Source organism: Plectropomus leopardus, chromosome 11, assembly GCF_026936395.1.
Source record: "Plectropomus leopardus strain MGB_pleo_1.0 chromosome 11, ASM2693639v1, whole genome shotgun sequence".
Classification (NCBI taxonomy): Eukaryota; Metazoa; Chordata; class Actinopteri; order Perciformes; family Serranidae; genus Plectropomus; species Plectropomus leopardus.
Window position 1 is genome coordinate 8,071,676 of NC_142186.1, and position 24,408 is coordinate 8,096,083.

The 24,408-nt window shown below is 39.5% G+C and overlaps 1 protein-coding gene across 1 annotated transcript in view; it reads right to left on the bottom strand.

Moving 5' to 3' along the window:
• me1 (malic enzyme 1, NADP(+)-dependent, cytosolic) overlaps positions 1-24,408 on the bottom strand; it is a 96,222-nt gene that overhangs the window by 18,952 nt on the left and 52,862 nt on the right. The window contains exons 4-5 of the mRNA XM_042490757.2: positions 9,754-9,829; positions 6,731-6,892 (exon numbers count right to left, since the gene is read on the bottom strand). Of these exons, the coding sequence (XP_042346691.1) occupies positions 6,731-6,892; positions 9,754-9,829 (238 nt within the window). The remainder of the gene's footprint in view (positions 1-6,730; positions 6,893-9,753; positions 9,830-24,408) is intronic.

Below are 24,408 nucleotides of genomic sequence, written 5' to 3' on the forward strand. Positions count from 1 at the left end.
AATTATGTATTTTGACTGGGTTACTATTGTAGTGGCAAGTGAGAGAAGAATGAAAAATTAAAGGAAGTTCACTGAGTTCCTGGGAAAAGGATGAATTGAAATGAAAAATATAAATGTGTGACAAACTGTATGTAGTATTTTGAAGAATGAGAGGGATAGAGCGGGGAAGGGACAAAATTAAGAGCAGGGGTTGCTGGGAGCCATGTGTGACACAGAGACAGACATAGAGAATGACAGAGAGAGTGAGACTGATGAATTAGGTGGAAGTAAATGCAACCTAGCAGTAATAGACTGTGCATAGCCTTTGCTTTGGGGTATCAGCACATATTTCATCAGATCTTTGACTGGCTGCTCCTGCATGATGTAACACGGCTGGTCTAAATGTATAACCCGCTGAAGATTTCTACCTAGACACATTAAGGAAGACAGACTCAAATCTATGCGCTATACTCTATTCTTTCTGTAAACTCCTTGACTTACAGGATATTTTGATCCCAAAAAGTGAGAAACTGATCCAGAGTGCTGGCATGCCTCATTGGGACAGGCGACCTTTACTTCTGGAGATGGATAATTAGAGGGTGCCACTAAGATGAACCGCCTTTCCATGGCAGGGTCAAGGAGTTGCCATGTCCAAGAACAGCTCAAAAGTTTTATATAAGGCAATATTTATTTGAAGTTGACAACTCATTTCCTGGCCAGCCTTTAATGGGCAGTAATAGGTTGGAGGTGGCCAAGTACAACAGTAACCAAAACAAGCAAAACATTTTCATGTCATCCCAACGAGAGGTGGATTGATATCAGAGAGAGCTTTTGGTGGTCATTTCACGAAATGATGCAAGATCATGCAAGAAGAAAGATAAATATTGTTTGTGAAAAGTTGGTTACCCCTGCAGTGGATTTTACTTTCAACTAATGGGCCATTTATTGATGGTGAGTTTTTGTTTTATAATCGAGTCCGCTTTATTTTTGCTGTGACAAAACTGCCTTTAAAGAAGTATTTCACTTTTAATAAAACTAAGGTTTTGAAATTGGTGCAAGAGAAAACAGAGAAAAGGGACTGTGACATTCACTTTTGCTGAAGAGACAGAAAACCTACAACTACCAGAATGCACTGGGCCTCACAAGACCAACAAACGCTCCCGTTAGTAGTTAAAGTAATGCGAACACATCCATTTGACAAAATGGTAACAAAGGATTTTGTATTACAGTTTAAATATAATATAAAATATTTTTCTGAAATCATTTGAGAAATAGGCCATGTAGTACTAGAATCCTGGTTCATATATTTGATGTGTGCTGCTTAGTTTTACTGTTTGGTCTCAGTTTTTTCAGCCTCCGTTGTCTTTTGCAGGGAACAATATGGCACCCACTTCCTGTTTACAAACTCTCACCATTACAGCTAAACAAGGCACTAAAATATGTTTTTTGAAAACATTTTAGGTGAGAAGTAGGCAGTGCAGGAACATTATCTTGCTTATATATAACCAGCTCTGCCTAGTTTTACTGTTTTACTCAAAATATCCCATTAAAAGTGAATTAGAAAGATCTGCATAATATGTGGCTCGGACAGTCCTGAGTCAGTTTCAACTGGGCTGACCTCGTTGACACTGCGCTGAACTGTTGACATGAGTTGTCTTTCTGTCCCAGATTATCTACTGTTGATTGGCTAAGCTGTCCTTTGTGTTGTACAGCCCCTTTTCTCTCAGAGAGGATTAGTCCTCGTGTATGGCTTTATAGTTCATGCTTGCTAGAGAAACAGAAGCTCCATTTTCACTGTTGCAAATGTTTCCAAACTAATGGCTGCTGGACTTCAGGAAAATAATATAAAGTCATATTTGACTCCTTTGTTGTGCTGGGTTTTTAATGAGGGAGTTTAAGTAGTTTAACATGCAGTTTTAAGTTTGAAATTTGCGACTGCAACATTTATTTAAAATAATTTAAAGAGCTGTGTAATGAGATCAGAGATCAAGAACAGCCTGGACCTTTCTGTGGTAAAGACACCCATACTAGGGATGTGAAAGCCCACCCAGTACAGATGCACAAACAGCATATTGTCCTGGATGACATCATTGGCTCTGATTTCAGCATGAGTGTGTGTTGAGGTTATTCCAGGTGACATCAGGCGCAGGGATGCACTGACAGATACAGTCCAGGAAGATAGCGAGATGATGGAGTAACAACTGGACTCCCTGCACATGTGTTTGTTTTTCTTTATGCTGTGTGTGTGATTCTCTGCCTCTTTCCTTGCAGATACATGTGTTATTTTTGTAGGTACTGCACATATGAAAGAGATAAGGTCACTGGTTCTCACACAAGATTACACTGCTACCACATTCCTCTGCAGAAGAAATAACAACTACACAATGGCTCTCTTTCTAAATGTCTAAGAAGAGACATTTTAAGGCACTGGGACTCCTCATGATCTGATAAAAGATTAGTGTGACATTTGGGGGGATATAAGCTAATTCACTTTCTTGCCAACAGTTTGATGAGAAGAGCAAGTACGTAAATTTTCCAAAATGTCAAACTATTTGTTTAAAGAAAACAAAAACAAGTATGTCTTGGTCGGGGGGTGGGGTTGGGGGGCTCTGCCTGCCCAACTGTTTGGATGTCTGCCTGCTTCCCACTCTACCCCATATCCACTCAAGGACAAATATAATCCTATAATAACAGTCATTTTAATAATTAGCTCGAACTACCACTACCTCATAGCCTCCCACCTCCATCTGCTCCCATCAGGCCTTCACAGTCAGGGCTGCAGAGTGAGGCAGTGAACCGAGGGGTAGTAGGCTAGCCTGCCTCCCACATAAAGCGAGTCCAGAAGAACTACACATAAGACACATACAGATAGAGAGACAGCCAATTTATCCCATTACAACTCATTTAGCCTGTCATCTCTTTAGAATAATGGAAAAATGGAAAAGTCGGCCCGGGCCAGGCACAGCAAAATCTCTTTTATAGCTATTTCTTTTAAAGTTGCATAAAAAGTAATATTCTCTCTCTGTGTGTGTGTGTGTGTGTGTGTGTGTGTGTGTGTGTGTGTGTGTGTGTGTGTATGCAGGCAAGATTGTCATATTTCTGTTATGTGCTGATGGACCAGTAGTTAATGTAAAATAAAGCCTTCCTTTCCTCGAGTTAAGAAGATCAATATAAAGTAAGTCTCTTTTCTCAGTTTCCAGTTTTCCTATTCAAGTTCTGCGGTTGTCCCATGTCAACAATTCTGTTTGTGAAATTCATGGACTGGATCTCAAGGCGCAGCCGGGAGGAGGAAAAGGTCTGGCTTGGGGACATTGGAGTCGTAGTTCTTCTTTTTGCAGATGATGTGGTTCTGTTGGCTTCCTCACACGATGACTTCCAGCATGCAGCGTGGTTTGCATTGTGTAGTGGTCAGGATGAGAGTCATTGATTCCAAGTCAGAGGCCATGGTTCCAATGATGGATTGCCCCCTCTGGGTTGGGAGAGATTTACTGCCCCAAGCGAAGGAGTTTCAGTATCTTGTGGACGTAATCACGGGTGAGGGTAAAATTGAGGCGGACAGGCAGTCTGGCAAGGGTGTTGCATCTGACCTCCAAGGTGTAGAAGGAGCTGGCCACGACAACAAAGCTTTTGATATACAGATTCATCTACATTCCAAACCTCGCCTATGGTCATGAGCTTTGGGTAGTGACCAAAAGAATTAGACGGCAGATAAAAGCAACCAAAATGAGTTTCCTCAGCAGGGTGTCTGGGCTTAACTTTAGAAGTAGGGCAAGGAGCTCAGACATCCGGAGAGAGCTAAAGGTAGAGCCGCTGCTCCTAGAGGCGCCAGAGTCCAGCAGCACCATCTCAGCCGCAACAAGCTCTTCATCAATAGTCACTAACACACACACGCACACATGCACACACATCTACACACATCTACACACATTAAAAAGTGATTCTCTTCTTTCCCTATCTTGGCAGCAGATATAAAGCAGACTGAAGCAATTGGAACAAATCACTCTATGGGACAGCTTGTTAAAGTTGCATTGTGATGCCCATAAATGTCTTAAACTCTTGCTGTGAGCCCAAGAATCCAATCTGCAGATGGTATTATCACCCTTACCCAAAATCATTCAAATGGAGCAGTAAAGTCAATGTGGAAACTGACACGGTGCCAGTACAGGACACGGTCAAAAGGTAGAACTAGTATATACTGAAGGTCTATAAAGATAAAGAGCTGAGGTGGAGGACTTGGCAGATTGAGAAAAGATTTTGCTTTCTTAATTCAGTTCCAATGGCAGGAGGAGGACAAATGTGGCAACACAATATGTATTTTATGGACTTTCTGGGAAGGCTGCAGTGTTTCTGTTGATATAATGCAAGGGATTTCAGATGGGAACTCTGATGAAGAGTGTATTAGATATACGTGTTGCCACAGAGGCTCCAACGACTCTTCCATATATGTTCTATTACTTAAATTTCTTAATTTTATTTGCAAACTCATCTATCCCCAGCAACATCTCTCATCCTTAATCCTTTTGAGACTTGTGCTTGGACTGAAACTCAACTCCAGGGACTGAGTCATGTGAATACAGACTTGGAGGATGAAGTAGAGCTCCTGACAGGCTAAGCTAAGCTGTGTTGGGCACACAAGCATCTGAGGTTGCCACGCCCTTAGCCGAGGCCGAAAGTTGTGTATATATAGACATGCACACGGACTATTCTTAGTCTGTTTAAGGCTACAGACACACGTGCCGCCCTGCCCAGATTTTGAGTCATCTTTTAGAGACGTTGCCATAGAGAACAGAGATCATAGGTGGGCAACTCTAGGTCTGCTCTGGCTGCTGCTCTCACAGGCTGGCAGAGGGGAGAGGTGTTTTCCCAGCTGGCATCCATCAATGGAGCTGCTTACCTCACTTATATAAAGGGTGTTTCCTGGTTGTAAAGTGTGAGATTTGTGTTATTTTTCTTGGCTGATTTCTGAGGCAAGGCCTACCTGGCTACGGTGGATAAGGAGCATTTCCCTGCTGGCACATGCCATTATGTACTCATGGCTCTTCCATTAGCTGGAGCAATATTTTGAGTTGAAGGGTCTGGGGCAGGAGAGTTGAGAGGTGAGCAGGAAGACCAAGCATACTCGATCATTACTCCTTGGGGCTATAATGACCTAATTTCTCCACAGGGGTGATTAGAGTTTCATCTAATTTAATGTAATCCACCTTGAGTTGACAGACACTCTACCAGCCCCTGCTGCTCTGAAGCTAACCTTTATCTCTGGCCTCTGTGTGGGAGACGAGAGAGGGAAAAAAAGCAAATGATTTTCCCTTTACAGTCTTAGTTTCACTAAACTTGATTAAAGGTTAGAACTGAGGTACTAGCCTGTAAATGTTTCCAAAATTCTGAAATAGAGGTAAAAAAGAAGAACAGTTTGTTTACTAAAGCTTTCAGAAAAGTTGCCTTTTTATTTTTTTTACTGCATGCATGCATATTTGCATCAGATGTGTTGCATGCAAACATCTGATAAGAATCAGTTAACGACTACATCAAACTTCCACATGGGTGTCAAAACCAACTATCACAGTAGTAAGCACTCTTATTTTGTTTTTGACATATCTGTATGCTGACAACACAACAGAAATGAATAATGGCAATGTGGTGCACAGAATGAGACAGACCAGTGCCTGTCACATACACAAATAAATTGAAAACTGACATTTTCCTCTGTGAGGAATGTGTGAAAGTCTTTGTAATATAACAGGATGTCAAAATGTGTGTGAGTGTGTGTGTGTGTGTGTGCACACGTGTGTACACGGGGGGTGGGAGGGAGGGGTGGGGGTCTAATGGTCAGTGCTCAGTAAAATAAGCTACAGCAGGAAGAGTAATGTAGATACGGCAGAGCTTTCATGTCCAGGTGGACAGAAACAGTTGTTGTAATATGGGGCTCAGCTCAAATGTAGGTGTATCCTGGGAGATTTATTTCCCATACAGCAGCTATATGCATGATTTTTTAAGCCATTTGAGGTAATAGATTGCAAAAAAACCCCTGTACATCAGTTGTAAAGAACATAATAGTTGCTCATTTAAAAAAACAAATGTAATGTCTACATCCTGATTAGTATTTATTGCTCTCCAACTTTCTTCATCACTCTGAAAATATAACACAACAAATGTTTTGGATGACTGATTTCCATAAGTCATTTTAATTATATTAGATTTCTTTAGGGGACAGGATAGGATATGGGCATATATAATTATCTAAATGACACAAAGTTAAAGGTATAATATAACCTAAAAGATTCTGAGCTTTTGAGAACACATTCAAGGCTGGAGCCCCAGATGCCATTCCCACTCCATTTCTGATGCAGGATAAGAAACTGACGAAGTTCAATAATAGTTCAAATTGGATGCTGATTTACTGATTTACTTAACTGCTAATATTTGTAACATCACAATTCATATTTCATCTTGAAATTAAACAAGAGTTTTTTCAGTACACATTTCAATTTTTCAATTATTGAGGCGTATACTCTGAATGCTAATTAGGTGCCAGATTGCATTAAAAAGCAAGAACATACAGATTTTTTTTACAGAAAAAAAATTTGGACCCCCTACAGAGGTCCCAGTGTCCTTGCATCACTTGTTCTAGTGCTAATTCGCATATTTTGGCATTTGAACAGGCTAAACCAAGATAATAAAGTGTTCTATGTAATGTAAGTTGCCAATTGTTATGTTAATAATCTGTCACTTATATTTAGTCCTCAGCTCTTACCTCATTGTCTGTGCCCACATCCAGCATGATAGGAAGGCACTGCTGTGGCAGCACACCTCCACACGCTGTGTACAGGGCCAACTTGCCCACTGGGATGCCCATCCCACAGCAGCCCAGGTCTCCCAGCCCCAGGATCCTCTCTCCGTCCGTCACACACACCGCCTGTCAGTGAACACAACTGTCAGCCATAAACAGTACAGTACTACAACAGCCTCACCAACCATCTCATCTATATAAATCCTTGTATAATGCTGTTACATGTTTTCTATAATTAGATTTTACATCACATTTAACCACAATTTAATGAGACAATAAATAAGGCAGCAGTTCTGCCTCCATGTGTCATAAACTTCATCCTTCTTTACCAAAACAAGTCCATCCTGCTACCCAGAAGCACATTTTTTTCCCCTCAATGTAAGCCAGGCCCCCCTACATTCTCCTGGCTCTCCACTCACTACTCACTTTTCTCATTAGCAATAAATAAGTTCCTCTGGGCTGATTCCACAGCCTGAAACAAATCAGTTGTGTAACACTTAATATAACCAGCAGAAGTGTTTAATTTTAAATGTTCCTAATTCTCTGGGTATGTCTTTTTCCATCATCAATGTGACGCAGATAACTCTGGCACAGCAGTTTTACAGCCTCCCACAATCTGACAGGTTTAAAAAGTGTCATTAGTTTTTCCATTTGAATGTTTAAAATCTATAATGACCATACTTATTACCATAAACAACTTCTTCTCCCCCACCTATCACTTGTTAATATGTGACAGAAAGGCTGCCAAGGCATATCAGTGGATGACCACCTTGGCTCTCGTTTGCCCTCTCTCTATGGAAATGTTAAAAGTAGGCCACATCAGGTGAGTTTACGATAAGACCACCCTGATAATGAGAGGCAGCATGTCAGCGCCGAGGTAAATGCCCTGCTGTTGACAGCTGTGAACAGGTGGCACAGCTGCAGGTATATTTGACATGCCAGGAATGCTTACTGGTTTCGTCATTCTAAATATGACTAGATTATGACTTGCACATAGTTGCTTTATACAAAAGATTAAAGGAATATTTTAAGGTTTTGGGAAATAGGCCAAATACAGCGGGTAAAGACAACCAATACCAAAATCTTCTAACTTCCAGACATTCCCTGTATTTGTCATTGTTTGAAACTCTGGTGTAAGATGACTTGTAAGATGATCTTTTAGTAATAAAAACAGTGTTTCTTATTAAAATGAAATGTCAGCCTAATAAAGCTAACAGATTTAACTAATAATTGCAAAGTATTTATGTGGAGCAATGTATTCTTCTGCTGAGAAATTCAACTATAGACAGAGAGTCTAAATTTCCGCTACTTTCTGTTCCAATCGGATCTTCAGATTAAATGTTTGCATTGTACATTTCTGTAAACACTGGATACATTATGTCTGTGCATTATTACATAGAAGATATGTTGAAACTTAATGTTTCATCAGTGCTGTGGTTAATGTATGGTTAGGTTTAGGCAAAAACCCCTTGGTTATGGTTAGGAAAGATCATGTTTTGGTTTAAAATACCTGGTTTTTGTGGCACATTTCTGGCAGGAAACACAGCAATGTCTCCATAAAAGACAACTGCTTTTCATGGCACTATCCCAAAAAGGGTGGGTGAAAAACTCAGTACAGCATAGAATTGCAATATATTTCGCACTATTATATCAATATATAGATGCAAAGTATCGGTTTTTGCTATTTCAGTCCACAAGAAACATTTTGCTGAAATTTCATGACTGAAGGTTTGTGAAAGGTTTTCTTATACCAGTCAAAGTCAAAGTCTAATTATTAGACTATCTATTAGCTAAATTTCTTTGGAGACATAATTTGCAGTTTAAAAAAGGTGATAAAAAGCAATATAACACATTATGTGTTTTCACAATACTCAGTATATTGCACAGCATTTAAAAATGCAATAATATTGTACGATGACTTAAGTGTAGTGATAAAATCATGTCATGCGGTGAGTCCTACCCTTACTATCAGGGCAGATAATGCTGCAATGTCTCAGTAAAAAACAGCAGCTTTCTGTGGCACTATCTCTTGTTGAAATAATGACAGGTCACTAAAAAACACAGTTAAATGGCTGAAAAGCTGCTGAAAATGCGATGACTGTAAAAAACAACAAATTTTGTTGATTGATGGACCCCAAAAGTGGTCTGCTGCTTGGCCAAACTCTCATGCCATTCGCAGTCCCCTCAAACTCCAGATGACAAAGTCAGCTCATATAGTGCATCACTTTAAAAACGCTGATTTGTATGAAATGTACAAATTTAACATATCCATGGTTTGCAGAAATGTACATCATGCAACAAAGTAACAGATAAAGAAGTTCTACATGGTTAAAAAAATATCATCAGTACTGTTTAGTAACAGTCTTCAGTATTTTTGAAGCCAAACCACAAAGCAAAGTTTTTATGGTGCCTGAATAACAATAAGGATTATATTAAAGTAAGTTCTCACTGTTATCATAATACTTGTGGCTGCATATCACTCAACATAGTTTGTCCTAAAGTTGTGAAAGCAGTTTCGATAATCTCTTGTGGGAATAAATAGAGATTATCTTTGTATTTCAACATAATAGCAATATGTGTTGTTGCTGGGTGTGTTCTGCACTTCTATTTCCTGTTTATTTTGCTTATCCACACTGCACTTTGAAATGTGTTGCTTGTATCCTCTTGTTTCTCCCTGTGTGTATACCTTGATGTCCTTTCAAAAAAATAATAAATAAAAAATAAATACAAATTTATGCTAAAAGTGTATATATTAAAGGATGAGGAAAATCTTATTCTATATCTTTGAACTGTTAGCAAATCCCATGAAAAGACCATTAAGCAAAGGCATTTTTTTCTCCAATACATTGTTATGTTCTGCTTTTAATGCAGTCATGCATAACAAGACTAAGTAATCATGAGTTTTGAGATGTGTGATTACTGGAACAACATAAGTATTGTAATACTCATGAGAGGCTTCATGCTGCTATGTGAGTGAATTCATTTACCCTCACGTCCTTTTCTGGCCAGTTCTGGAGCAGCGTAGCAATGTGTCCTCGGTCATGGATTGTGATGAACAGCCCCCTAGAATAAAGAAAAACAAAGGGAAAAAACCATCTGTGAGCAGAGGAAAGCAAAAGAGAAAGAGACCACACTTTTTGCATTTTCAATCACATAACAGGGCACCATGGCCACTGTCTTTTGCGCTCTCACTCCCCCAAGTGATATGTGATGCCCAACTCTAACAAAACAAAATGTCACTATACGATATTGGCAACTACTGGCAATGCAATAACTCAATGAACTTTTGAACACTTTCTACTAAAAAAAGTACCTTATCTGAGATTTGAGGTTAAAACAGTTTCAAGCTGTACCTATAGAGACTGTTTGAAGTTAAGCTGCTATTTCAGCATTTTTTCTCCTTTATTGAATTCTGATGGCACCTGGGACTTTAATGTTGAGCCTGGATCGTGGGGCCTCTGCAGAGAGTTTGCTTTGGACCCTTGAGGCTCCTCAAATATTCATTCATCTTATTAACAACCCCTCCCACCAACCCTCCCTCTTTCCATTCCTGCGTCAACGTCCTTCCCTGCGGGACAATCCCTGGATAAAGAGATCATCTCTTTGCGTGGGGTCCAGCTGCGGCGTCTTTCCTACCCAACACACCCATCTGGTTATAGTCTAGGGGGCAACACCTCCTCCATGTGCCAGTGGCAGTAAAAACATCACTATTTGTAAGAATCTGCTCATAAAGTCAAACTACAGTCCAGGTTAATGCTTGTGGAAGAAAACAATGGGGAAAAATGTCAAATGCAAACAGTGTGACACATTGTTAAAAGCAAGAATAAAATGCAGTGAGATGAAGAGAAAGACGTAAAAGTGTCACATTAAAATGCTTTGATAAATCAGGGATCAGGAAGGGTACGCTGTCAGCAGGGGTTTCCACTTAACACCAGTACCATGGTGGAAAAAACTCAGGTCTGCAGCCATGATGGCGTCTCTTTAAGCCTGTATTTAGACACACTAGTGCTTGGATCAGGTTTGGTAATATCTGCCTGCTAACATGCATCTTTGCTATTTTAGTTTGGCTTATTAGCATGCTATCATTTGATAACTAGCAAGCACTAGCAACACAAAGTGAAGCTACTGAGAATGTTAATAACCTTTCAAGTATTTGGCCATGAACCAAAGTGTTGGACAACTTAGACGCTTGACCTGATGATGGCATTATGTGAAAAGTTGAGGGATCACCAGTTATTACAGTTTATCTTGAGAGGGACATCCATGTGAGGACCAAATTTCTTGCCAATCCGGTAGTAGTTGAGACATTTTACTCAAAATCAGAAATGTCAACCCTCACAGTGAGTCAGGTGATCACCAAAGTGGGCTGGCTTCATCATCTGGTTGCCATGAACATCAGTGCAAAATTTCATGGCAGTGGGGTGCCCAGTAGATCACCTGGTGGAGTGGGCGCCCCATGTACAAAGACTGTGTCCTTGCTACAGTTCTGTTCTGGCTTTTTGCAGCATGTCATTGTCAATCTCTCCCCCTTTCACACTAAAACCCCGTAAAATGATCTTTAAAAAAAAAAAAGGCATCCATTCATCCATTGCTGTCTGCTACGGAGCCATGTTGGGAGGGCAGCAGGCTGAGCAAAGTACTCCAGACATTCCTCTCCCCAGTAACACTTTCCAGCTCCTCCTGGTGGACCCTGAGGCATTCCCAGGACAGATGAGATAAATGATTTTTTCAGCATGTTTTGAGTCTGCCTCGGAGCCTCTTTCCAGTTGGACAAGCCTGGAACTCGTCTAACGGGAGGCATCCTGATCAGTCGCTAAACCACCTCAGCTGATCCTCTTCGATACAAAGGAGCAGTGGGTCTAATCCAAGCTCCTGATCTGAGCTCCTAACCCTATCTCTAAGGCCTAGCCAAGACACCATTCAGAGGAAACTCATCTCAGTCACTTGTATCTGCGATCTCTTTCTTCTGGTCACTACCCAAAACTCTTGAACATTGGTGAGGGTCGGACCATAGACGGACTGGTAAATCAAAAGCTTTACCTTCTGGTTCAGCTCTGTCTTCACCACAACAATTTCATGCTCCATTTTACCCTCACTTGTGAACAATACTCTGAGATACTTGAACTCTTTCTCTTGCAGCAGTAACCCTCTGTTACATGCATTTCAGTAAAATAACATAAAGGAGTTCTTTACAATATTTAGAGTGTAGCTATGATTCTGAGGTTGTCTGCACATAGCCCTCAACATGAAGGTGGCTGAGATGGCAGCTAGCAGCTAACAGGGCTACCAGTTTAAAAAGTGGTAACAGAAGAGTAGGTGTCAAGAAGATGGAACTTGGGTTCTACGTGTCACGCCACTGCATTCCCGTTGTCAGCGGTACCCGTCATATGAGTGCAGTGCAAAATGCAAATTAACCAGTTAGATACACACACGGGACTGGCATGCACTTATGCATGACAGCCAAACTATCTAGCACAATGAACAGAGAAGCTTTCATTACAACGCATACAAAGGTAGCTGGACTTCATTCTCTGCTCAGGATGCCATTATTCCACTATATCTTTACATAACACTATATCAGCAGTTGTATCACAGCTATTGTATGAAGCTTCTTGAAAATTATTAGAATGAATTATTTTCCCCAAAATAAATGTCTTCTTATGACCTCTTTTCTTTGGGGAACTACAAACCTTTGTGAGTTGGGGTGTTCATGTTGTGCTGACGGGCAGGTGGTCAGTGCTTTAGCCACATGACTCCAGTTAAGTGGTAGAGGAGCTCACACATGGCAACAGACGCCAGTGTCCCCAGGGTGCGGCATGTTTGCTTTCCAAAGGTAAACACTGTGTCCTCTCTGATCTCTGATAAATCTGGATAAGCATGCAAAATCTTGGCCCTTTTTTAAAACTTGACAGTGCCTTTTCAGCTATTTTGGCATTTAGAAGCACTAAAGTATGCTAACGGCTCATGTTTGAAAAACCCTTCACTTTGGCTTCACTATTTACACAACAGGGAGACTGCTCCTTGAAATAGGCAGTATAAGCTCTTGGACACAAAATGCAAGAGTAACAAGAGTGATGTCACACATTTTGATATTTTTTACTATCTTTACTAAGAGTGTTTTGCATTTTGGCATAAAAAAGAGCCAAAATCTTGTTAACATGACAACAGAGGTGGTTTTAAAAATCTCAAAAATTAAACATAAGATAAAGAAATTTGTCTATTCATCACTTTGTATATCAACTGAAAATCAATCAGCAACATTCTTTACAATCGTTTGTCATAAGTCATGTTGTTTTTGTGTTCTCCATTATTATTGTTTTTGCATATCAATTTTATAACCTAAGACCACTGAATATTCTTGGAAAAAATTAAGCAAAGGAGCTATGGATTTTCACAAGTTATTTACAGTAAGTAGCCCAAATACATAATCTGTAAAGAATTTCAGTTTTTAATTACCTATATAAACATCTGTAGTCTTAAATCCTGTCTAATTTTTTTCACAAATACAAAAAGGAGTAGGGATTGTCTAATACCCCTCAACAAAATTATAATTTTCTTATTTATAGTATGATAATATTTATTTGATTATAAGTCAAATCATCAAGTCATTCTTTGATTTCAGCTTCCCTACAGTCAGCATTTGTGTCTTTTCACTGTCATATGTTATTGATAATTGAATATCTTTGGGTTTTGGTTCAACAACAACAGCAAAAAAGACACTGAACAACATCACCTTTGACTCTGAAATGGACATTTTCCACTGTTTTCTGACATTTAATTGACTAAAAGGTTAATAGAATAATTGTAGAAATGATCAATGGATGAACCAAAAATGAAAATAATCATTGGTTTCAACAAAACATTAGACAAAAGGAGAGAAAAGAGGAGAACATGGAATGAAAGAGAAAGAGCATGACTGAGCAATAAGAAGACATTGACAGTGACATGGTCCTCATAGTACAAAGAGCTCAGCAGGTCACATACAGGTCACTCACCCACAGACATCTGGTGTTTTAAACACATTCTAACTTTTCTGGTAATACAGTGATGCACATAAACATACAGCTACCCATGAACACACCTGTGCATGAAAACCTGTAAGTGCTGCAAGGGTAGAATATTTAAAGAGTCCAAAAATCGCTGCACAACTGCAATGGGCTGTGGGGAACTGAACAAGGTTTGTCTTTACACACTAGATGTGTATTAAAGAGGAGATAAAAGGGGGGGAAGTGCAGCCTGCTGTGTGTGTGTTTACCTGAAGCTGGGACAACATGTGCTACTGCCAGCAGCAAGAATATGAGACATTTTGGGATAAGGAGCAGTGGCGGGGGGGCTTAGCCCCACAATATGAATGCTGAAAAACAACTTTATGAGTTGGATCAAAGCAGACAGGCAGTAATGCCTAATCTCTGTCAACATGAAGGCTACCAAAAACATGTCAGGTTCAGCTTACCATTAATCCTCTCCTCCTCCTATTCTCATTTTCTGCCAATCTGTGTTTGCAGAGGAGCAGTCGACCTCATGACCTTTGATCCTGACCAGTAGTTCAATGAAGTAGAGCTGCAAGAGTGCTGGTTATGGCTTTTAACAGTCAGAAACACACACAGACCCATACACATGCGCGCACACACATCCCAACTCCTCTATGAAATTCCATCACGTATCTACAGTACCCAGAACAGCAAAGAGCTAATCTACAGTATCTCATGATGTCAAGAGTCGTGCTGTTTTAAATCCATCATCAGTCTGTTAAGATGATGATGATCTTTTCAGAGCAAGAATTTTGAAATTGCTTAATGGATCATTGACAGTATACAGCAGCTGTCACGGGGACGTGTATAATATGAAAGCTAGTGTGTGTGTGTGTGTATGTGTGTGTGGGTGTGTGTGTGTGTGTGTGTGTGTGTAAGTTAGACAGCGGGGGAGACTACTTAATAGAAAAAGAGAGAGAACGAGATGTGTTTTGAGTATTTGGTGTGAGAACATTGTTGAGAAATGAAGTCATGTTGGTTTGTCTAAATTTTTTCAAGAGGTTACTGCAAGTTGAGAGTTAATATTTGGTTTGAGGGTCAATGAAAAATTCTGCAATCTGATACTTTTTTGGTTGTTGCTATAGCATAAAAGCAAAACCAGCACACGTCCTGAATCATTTCAGTCTGTTTGCAGTCTGACTGCTTTTGAAGGAGAAATCAATATTTCTGCACATACAACAACAGCAGTTCTTTTGTCAGGAGTACACCCACTGCCCTCTCAGATCAGACACCTCCAAAACTATTACTTTCAAAAATGTGTCCAATAGGCCTTGCCACTTGCTTGACAATTGGTTATTCATGCACTCTGAGTTTGTGGTGTTAAGGTGTAACAGCTGACTCAATTCATGGATGTTTTTTTTTTTTTTTTTTGCAGTAGATAAATGAACTAATCCACCATCCACTAATCCACCTATGAATGAAGTACTGGGATATGAGTTCATCTGGAGATTGCTATTTTTCTCCTCATGTTAATGCTTGGGTAGTTAATATTTAGGTGCATGTGTGTCAGACTGCTGCTGCTGAAATAACCACAATGAATAGCAGTCGCCGTATTTTCTAGATGAGAGGAGGACCACAAAGAGTTGAGCTGCCATGTCTGGCTCCTCCTGTAAGAGAGTGTGGCGAGAACAGAGAGGGTAAAGAAAACAACCTGATGGCCTGAAACAGCCCCTGCGCTGACCTGCAGCTCGACACAAAACACACCCCAGGGATTGTGGAAAGGCTACAGGGGCCAGCAGGAGAAAAAGCTGCTTTCCACACCATGACCCCAAAACACAGTCTGAGCTCCATGAGGAAGCCGGCCTCCAATCGCTGACCCGTGTCCACACATAACACCACCAGTCACCATTCTTCACCCCCACTGCATAAGCTTAATCTTTGCTTTGCTTTGCTTTGCTTGACGCCATCAGTTAGCAAGCCACACAAGGTTCAACTGACACAGTGGACACAAATCATTGAGAAAAGACTGTGAAAATAGTGTTAAAGGTCAGAGTCATGCTATGAGATGTCTCCAACTAATTAAGCTTCAAATCTGCCGCGACAAGCAAGTTTTTATGGTTGGTGTCCACTGAGAAAGATTATGACGGAATTTTCTCCTTGATTTTCTAAATTTGTTTGAAAGGCCCTAATTGGAGCTGAATGTAGCCATCACCTTGGAGTGTGATTCTGCCCGGACGGAAGTGGTAAATGTCAGCTAAGTGAAGAAAACTATTCCTGTTTTCTTTGTGTGTAACTTCAATTTGTTCACTTAAAAAACAAAGATTTTGCAAGGGCTTCTGAAATGTCACTTTGACAAATAGCAGGTCTACAGCCCCAATTCTATAAAAATTGGGATGCTGTGCAAATCCATTTAGATCTACAGTATCTTCAATTGAATACAGTACAGTATTCAGTGTTCAAAATGATAAATTGTATTATTTATTTGTGAATATAAACTCATTCTAAAATTGAAGCTTGCAACACACTCCTAAAAAGTTGAGAAAGTGGCAACAAAAGACTGGGAAAATTGTGGAATGATCTAAAAACACATGTTTGGAACATTCCACAGGTAAATTGGTAACAGATTATCATATCTTATTAGGTATTAAGTGAAGGAGGCATCCTTACAAGACTCAGTCAGTCACAAGCAAGGATCACCACTATGAAAAACTGCATGGGTAAATAGTCCAACAGTTTAAAAGAAAGATTTTGTTAACACACAGTTGCAAAGAATTTAGAATTTCATGATCTAAAATCCATGATATCATCAAAAGATTAGGAGAATCCAGTTAGTGCCCATGGCATCATGGGCACATCTGTTAAGGCACCATGAATGCTGAGAGGTACATACAGGTTTTGGAGAAACATATGCTGCCATCCTCACGTGTTTTCTAGAGACGTCCCAATTATTTCAGCAAAACAATGCCAAGCCACATTCTATAAGTGTTACACACAGTGTGACATTGAAGTCAAAGAGTACTAGGCTGGTGTGCCTGTAGTCCAAACCTGTGTTCCACTGAAAATGTGTGGCGCATAATGAAGTGCACAATATGACAATGGAGACCCTGGACTGTTGAGCACCTGAACCTTTATATTGAGAAAAAATGGAAAGTTCCCTGTTCCCAGTTTCCTAATGCATGATGTATTTTTTCGGCATGGCGCAATATAAACTTGTTGCCCTTCAACACAAGCTATGGCCTTAAGCTGTATTTATTGCGCGACAAAAGGTCACGTCAGAGCTTTGGGAGCCCACATACAAAGACTCTGTCCACTGGGTGCATAATTTATGAATACAATAAATCAACTAACTAATCAAATATTTAGTTCACATAAGACCAAGAACAATTACATTGTTTACAATCTTAAATTGTATAATAGTCCGACATTAAACTTCACAGTTCACCTGCACTGGAAGGAAATAGCACATAGACGTATACTCTATCATCTCTGTGCCTGTTCCAGCCATCAGCCTGCTGGAGCTGGTATTGACCCCAGAAAACTGTTACTGTTAGACTAATTACTTTCTCATTTACCCAGAGCTGTTGACACACTGTATGTTGAAGGTTATGCAATGAGAAAGCATGCGCAGGCCATGTAAAGCTGCATGCTAAGATGGGAGTATGATAGTAACTGTACATCAACGGTCTCTCACATGGACAGATTGTGAGATGCATTTAGCACTCTGAAGTGATGTTATCCTGGGTCATTCTCTTGGACTACAGTAGTGCTGCACACACTCAATAACCAATGACATGTAAGAGGTTCCCCAAAACAAAGTTTTCTGCATGGCATATGAAATGAGCTTTTTCTATGAACATACACCAACTAACTTCTAACACAGTATGAAACTTATCATATATAAAAGCAGAAAGACATCTGAGATACAGTTTGCCTGTAGGAAAAGAAACATATATACGGTGGGAAAACTCCTTCATGGAGATCCATGCCTTTTCAAAACAGGTTAATTTAGGAGCATCACTCCAAAATTAACACACCGGATCTTTCTGCCAGACCAGCTGCTAGGATATTTGAGATATAATTTTATTAAAAATGGGAAGTTCAACAGGCTCTAACAGAAACAAAAACACAGAGTTGCCAATAATAAGAGACTGACATTTAGAATTTCATTAAAACAGATTAATCTGTTTGCCACTTGGTCAGGATTCAAATAGTCCCAAACAAAGAGGAAGAGTTAAATTCACAATAATTAACCACAGATTTTGAGGTGTGATAAAAGATTGATCAGTTGGATACACAATATTTCTGTTTAAATCATTATTGGTGCAGAACTATGATACAGCATGCCTGGCATACACTCCTGTCTTATACCACGTGTCACATTTTTCTAGCTATTCAGATGTGCATAAAAGTTAAAATATTCTCAGCCTGTCAGAACAAGGCACCTGATCACACCACCTCTCAGTGTCACACTTGGACCAGATGGGCGTTACTACTATTTTGTTGCCAAAAGACGGTTGACAAAATATTGATATTAGCAGTATTTAATTACAATGAAGGACACCCCCCTCGTTTGAAAAACTAAGCTGCGAAAGCATGTATGGAGTTGTGTAAGCAGCCTGGTGTATCTCCCCGGTATAATGCCATTTGCTCTGCTGATCAATCTCGATTTAACAAACCAAATGGGCAATTGTAAAGACAGTTACAGTAGGGAACATAGTTTAAGGCAGGACATGGTCTGACTTAGAATACATCTATCTAATGTTGCAGGGCTGCCATCACTGTGGCATAGCTACTTTCATAAACATGTAAAATTGCTAGTTTTGAGATCTTTCCTTCACTAAGCAGTGTGGTAGCACAGGCAAATGCATCAATATATTTTTCCTACTTTAAACTTTATTTGTTAATTGTGTAAATGAAAAATGTGCCATGCTTTTTTCACTAGCTGCAGATTCAAAGTAGCTCTCCAATACTTGGGTACTTGCAGAACAATAATCAACACTTTATACATTATATGTATTATATGTGTATGTATGGGTGGTTACATCTTGGTAACCACCCATGTTTGGTTTATCTTGACAGTTGTCAATAGCTAATTTGTCAGTATACCGTAAAGACATTGGTCTGGGTTCAACACACGTCTGTCAATCATCATATCAGCTGAGTGTCCTCTGAGGACCAGCACAGCATCAAGTGAGACAGCCCATCACCAACACATGCACACATACACACACATACTGTATAGTACATTCATAAGGAGACAGAGTAATTTCTATGACTGGATGTGGTATGTGACCACATGCTGTAGAAAAGGACTGACAGCACAGTATTTAAGCAATGAGACCGCTGGTTTCAACTTTCTTGCTTCCTTCCCTGAGTGGTATTTAATAAGCTAATGGCTTTCCATGGAAAGAGAGGAAGAGTTTTATCTTCCAGTAAAGTATTATTTTAAATGGAGACAATCATTTTTCACATTCATACTTGATTACAAAGTGATAGTTCATGCACAAACTATAACTATACCTATAAATATCCATTTAACAGGAAAGCAAGTCACTTTTATTGCTTCGGGTTTACACTTAGTTTTGTTCATACAGATCATTTCCACGGCAATTAAGCATGCAAAGCCAAAGGAGTGAAGCTGTTGGCATCACGAATAACACACTCATGCTGCAACGCATGAAGCATCCAAGCATCTGACTAAACCAATAAAGGAGAAGGATAAAACTCAATGAGAACTGGAGGTCTGGCAGTGCCAATCAATAACTATGTTCATGGGGCAGCCTGAGCTGACGCATACTCAGCCTGTTTTAAAAATAACTAATTGCAATGGAAAAGATGATCATCGAGGAAACTAAATATGCAACAGACCTCTGGGAAAAGGAAAAAGTGCTCTGTAAACACAAAAAGAAGAAAATAAATAGAAACGACAAAGAGATGCGGATAGTGGGTGAATAATTTAGCATCAGCTCAACAGAATTATCCAGACCATAATCCATCCCTCCGACTATGTCTAAGCACATATAAGCCTTCAGTTCTCTGTATTTTTTGCATTATTTCCAAGGGGTGTTTTTGTGTATTTCTTCTAGGAATTCATCTTAGCTGCAACAAGCAATTTTTGTTCAACACACAGCTCTCATCACTTGGAAATGAAACGTGATGTGCAGGAATTCTGTTTCCAGTCCCTTCTCTTTCCTTTCCCTTCACACCCTCCTCTCTCTGTAGAGTATGACTCTGAAGACAATGCACTCTTCTTCTTCTTCTTCTTCTCCTGCCTCCCACCCTCCATGGCACGCTCACACTTTGACAGGATTCCACCACATTACAAGTATTCAACGCCTGAATCACCCTCTCTTTTGTGTTTTTACACAAGCAAGAACCAGTTCCAGTCCCTGGCCTCGGAAAACCATAACCCACCCCCACGTCATTCCACAGCAGCCCACTGAAATCAGCCGGGGCTTCCAAACAACAACTAATCTTCCCTTGTGAAGCTTTTCCAGACTTGGAGAAAAGGGGGAAATTCTAGAAAATCAGAGGCCAAAATGAACACAGTTTGGCCAATCTGATCGGCCTTTCATCACTTCAGGTAACTGGGCAAGACAAAACAGAATAAGGCATGGAACCTTTTACACAACTTGCAGGTGATGAAAATAGCAAACAGACAGTGTGAGATTCTGGGGTTTCAAAGCCTGCTGTCTACTGTAGCTGTCTGGGCAAAGGAGAGACAATCGAGTGTCCAGACTATGTGCAATTTCTCTCTCAGCCAGCCTTACATAACTCAAGGGGCAACAAACAGCAGAAAAGGGCCCCATTCCAGCATAAGGGCCCTGCTAAAGGGATCAGAGGCACAGACCTGATGAACCCAACTGGCTATTTGAGGACTTTCAGCCCTCTGCAACTTGATTTTCCACTCATTCCCCTTTTCACACATGTTCTGATATTTGCGGCATGCCAATGACGTTTCTTGAGGGTTGCAAAGTCACATTTTAAAGCAATTGGTTTTGCCTAGGCCGGCAACTGTGCAAGTCACTGTTGCAAATGCTGCTTTGTATTTGTAACAGTGGTCAGGTACAAATCGCACAATGCATCTACAAGATTTTACTTTATATCCCCTAAAATCCAAAAAGATCATCCTTTCAAGAAGAAAAGACATAAAGATCAATAGGAGACAAAGAGAGCATTGTAAAATCATTGAGCATTGTAAGGATGATAATGATTTATGGTCCATTGTATTCTCTTTGACATCCACAGAAAAATGTGTATTCAATTTCAGGCATGTCTGGGTTGGTGGCAGGCGAGCTACTAGTGTCCACTACAAAACAGATGGAGAAATGCTTTAAGAGTTTCCAATTCTTCATGGCTTATAGCAGAGGAGATAATTCATGCACTATATGACACCAAGTGAGGGGCCAAAACCATGATATTTTATAATAGAATATCAATGCAATTGTACTTTACTGTGCATTTTATGCTCTCAAGACCATTTAACTAGGTTGCAAGACGATCCAGCAGGCCTTCACATTTATATTAATATTCTGTAATTCTCTGGAATACTCAAGTAATTCATTTACCTGGATAAAAGTCTCTTTTTGGAGAACCTGACGACCTGTGGCATTGGGTACCAGCTCAACCTGGACAATGAAGTCGATTTAGTAAGCTATGGTATCAGTTTAGTTCGATTTGGGGAAAGATCTTTGTCAAGGCTAGAAACATCAGAAACACCACCATAGCTTGGTTTCAAATGACTTTTTGAGTTAAGGTTAGGAGCTTTCATCATTATGGTAATGTTAATAACCAAGGTTGGGGGGTGATCATGGTCATGTCCTTTGCTCCAAAAATAATTTAATTTCCTCAGAAAATGTGTAAAATATTCAGGATACATCGCATAAATGGCTGCAATACCAAAACCAGGCTGTCAGTCAAAGCCCCGCCATTAAATATGCAGACATGCAGTGACAAACCTCGACACAAAATATCAACACTGTACACTACTACATTTACATAATAAATCATTCCACACCATTTACAATAATCAAGGTTATTAATTATTACTTCATACATATATATTATTCATTTGTTTAAAGAGGGTCAAATTCATTCTATGTTTATTTTGTATATCTAATCTATCTTGTTTAATTAAAATGAAATTGTTCCATCTGTCATACAAGAAGAATGTTAAACTGCCCTGTAGGCAACAATTTTCAACTCTCTATTAAGGAAACTGGAGCTGTAGCGCTCACTGATGTAATGCAAAGGCCAAAATCAAAGCGAATGTTCAGGATGCCAGGGGAGAGGTCAAGTCTCACGTAATGAAAACAGATGAAAGGGAGTCAAAAAGTCACCTGAGTTCAGATCCCATTCCTGTAGGAGTGGTCAGAGGTCAGACAGAGTTAGTCTACGACACAACCAAAACCAGTCATCTCACAGTGAGATCATCCGTAACATCCAGATGGTCAATTTACCCAAAGAACTACTGTGTTTATTTATGGTCCTGTCACTGAAACCATGCATACTCTGTGGAAGTACTAAAATGTACAATAATAATCAACAACCACTTGTGATTGCTATTATATAACTTAAACATTTTAACATTAAGGTGAAAGACTTGACCTCAGACAGTGCGTCATACGAGGGGAAATATGAATGCCCTAACACAGCAGGAAGACTTCAGAGATCTGCCTTAAAATACAGCGTGCTTTGCCAAAATATGCTCTATATAAATCACTCTTGTCAAATGTAAATACAGTATATTGGCTGGGATCAAATAGTTTTTTTGCAAGACCACTGAAATTAATCTTTTGTTGTTCAAATAAGTAAATTTCTTATCAGCTAAGAGGCATTATTTATCTGCATGGAACAAACTATGCAGCAGTTTTGCTGGCACAGCTTGCTGTATTAAAAACTGAATAAATAATCTTAACTCCCTTGCCAAATAAGCGTGTTGTGTATTTTAGTCTCTTTGAACATAAGAATATGATTTCTCATGATTAATTCAAAAATTTTCACCATTACAAAGTCTACATAAATCTGGATTAACAATTAATATTCTGTAATTTAAACTATTCAGCTCGCAGGGTTTTAAATCCACCAGGCGTAAGTTAAACAATAGACAGACAGATGTTTTCACTTCTTTTTGCTGTTATAAAAATGGCAAAACAAACATTATCCGCTTCTTTTATTGTTGTTGTACTGTTCTTTTATGCATGCCAGAAAATATGCCTTATGAAATGAAATTATATTTGTGGAGCATGTTTATAGTTTGGAAGCCTCCTGATTGATTCAGCAACTCACACAGCCCTTGAGTGCAGATGGATATCTTCAAGTTTCTAGCAATGTGCCAAATGCATGACAGGACTACAAGTGTTCACAGCCAAAGCTAAACTGAGAGCTGATAGGGCTGTCAAAACAAAGAGAAATTAGCTTTTAGAGCTTTCTTACCACATCCATTAACTTATCAGAAGGAGGTTTTAAACTGACAAGTAAAAAGCAGAACCGTTAGGGGATATTAGAGTCAGATACTGTACTTTCAGAAAAATCGGACTTATCTAAATGCAGATATGAAATTGGTGCAGTTGGATGGTGATTAATCGTTGATTTGTTGACTCAGCTTTTGTCAGAGAGGAGTGTCTTGTGTCAACATGAGGCTGACCTAGTTTGAGACACTAAAACTGGTCTGCTAAACTGAGATTGTAAACCATCAAGCTGCCAAATAAATGACCATTGATTTAATATCTTATTTCATTTTGTTTAAAATTCCAAGAAAAATGAAAAGTCTCAATAAAATAACTTCAGACTAAATAAAAGAATACATATTTTATAAATTCCCACATGTAAGCTGATTAAAGTTTGGTCGGATATAGGCACAAATAACCCCAACTTGGTTACGGTTATGGACAGGTCAGGATTTGGGTTTAAAAAAATGTCTTTACTAAGAATAATTCAACATTTTGGGAAATATGCATGTTCACTTCTAGTTGAATAAGAAGATCGATACAGCTTGTGTCAGTCTGCTAAGCATTAAGCAGGAGCCAAGATGCAATTGGCTTAGCTTAGAATTAAGAGTGGGAGCAAAGACAAACGGCCAATGTGGCTCATACTTCACATTCAGATTAAATTAAAGAAATTCAATGTGTTAATAAAGGATCTTTTTTTTCTTTATTCACTTTTGGACAGAGCCAAACTATCTGTTTCCTCCTACTTCCAGTCTTGATGCTTAAACTTAATGGACAATGGAGTGGCATCCATCAACTGTAACTCTCAGGAAGAAAATAAACACGTGCAACATGTCAAACTATTCTTTAATAAAAGTTGATATTTTAACGCTATATTGTAAACATAATGGAAGCAGCTACAGAGCTGTCACCATTTAGTTTGTGGACTCCCGTTTTGAAGCCCCCCCCACACACACACACACACAGTTGCCATGAATGTTGAAATTAGCTATAGAGACCAAAACCCTTTTTTGTGTCAGACTTGAACATATTTATTTATATGTAAAGTTGGGCATTTTAATGTGGGGCACTATGGGAATATCCTCAAGTGGCCACTAGAGGAGCTGCAGTTATTGGCACTTCCATCTAGGGATTATTTTTTCAACCCAGGAGGTTAATTTTAACCATCCAAACGAAGGTTCCCTAATCTTAAAACCAGATTAGGAAAAGACTGCAGTGTCAC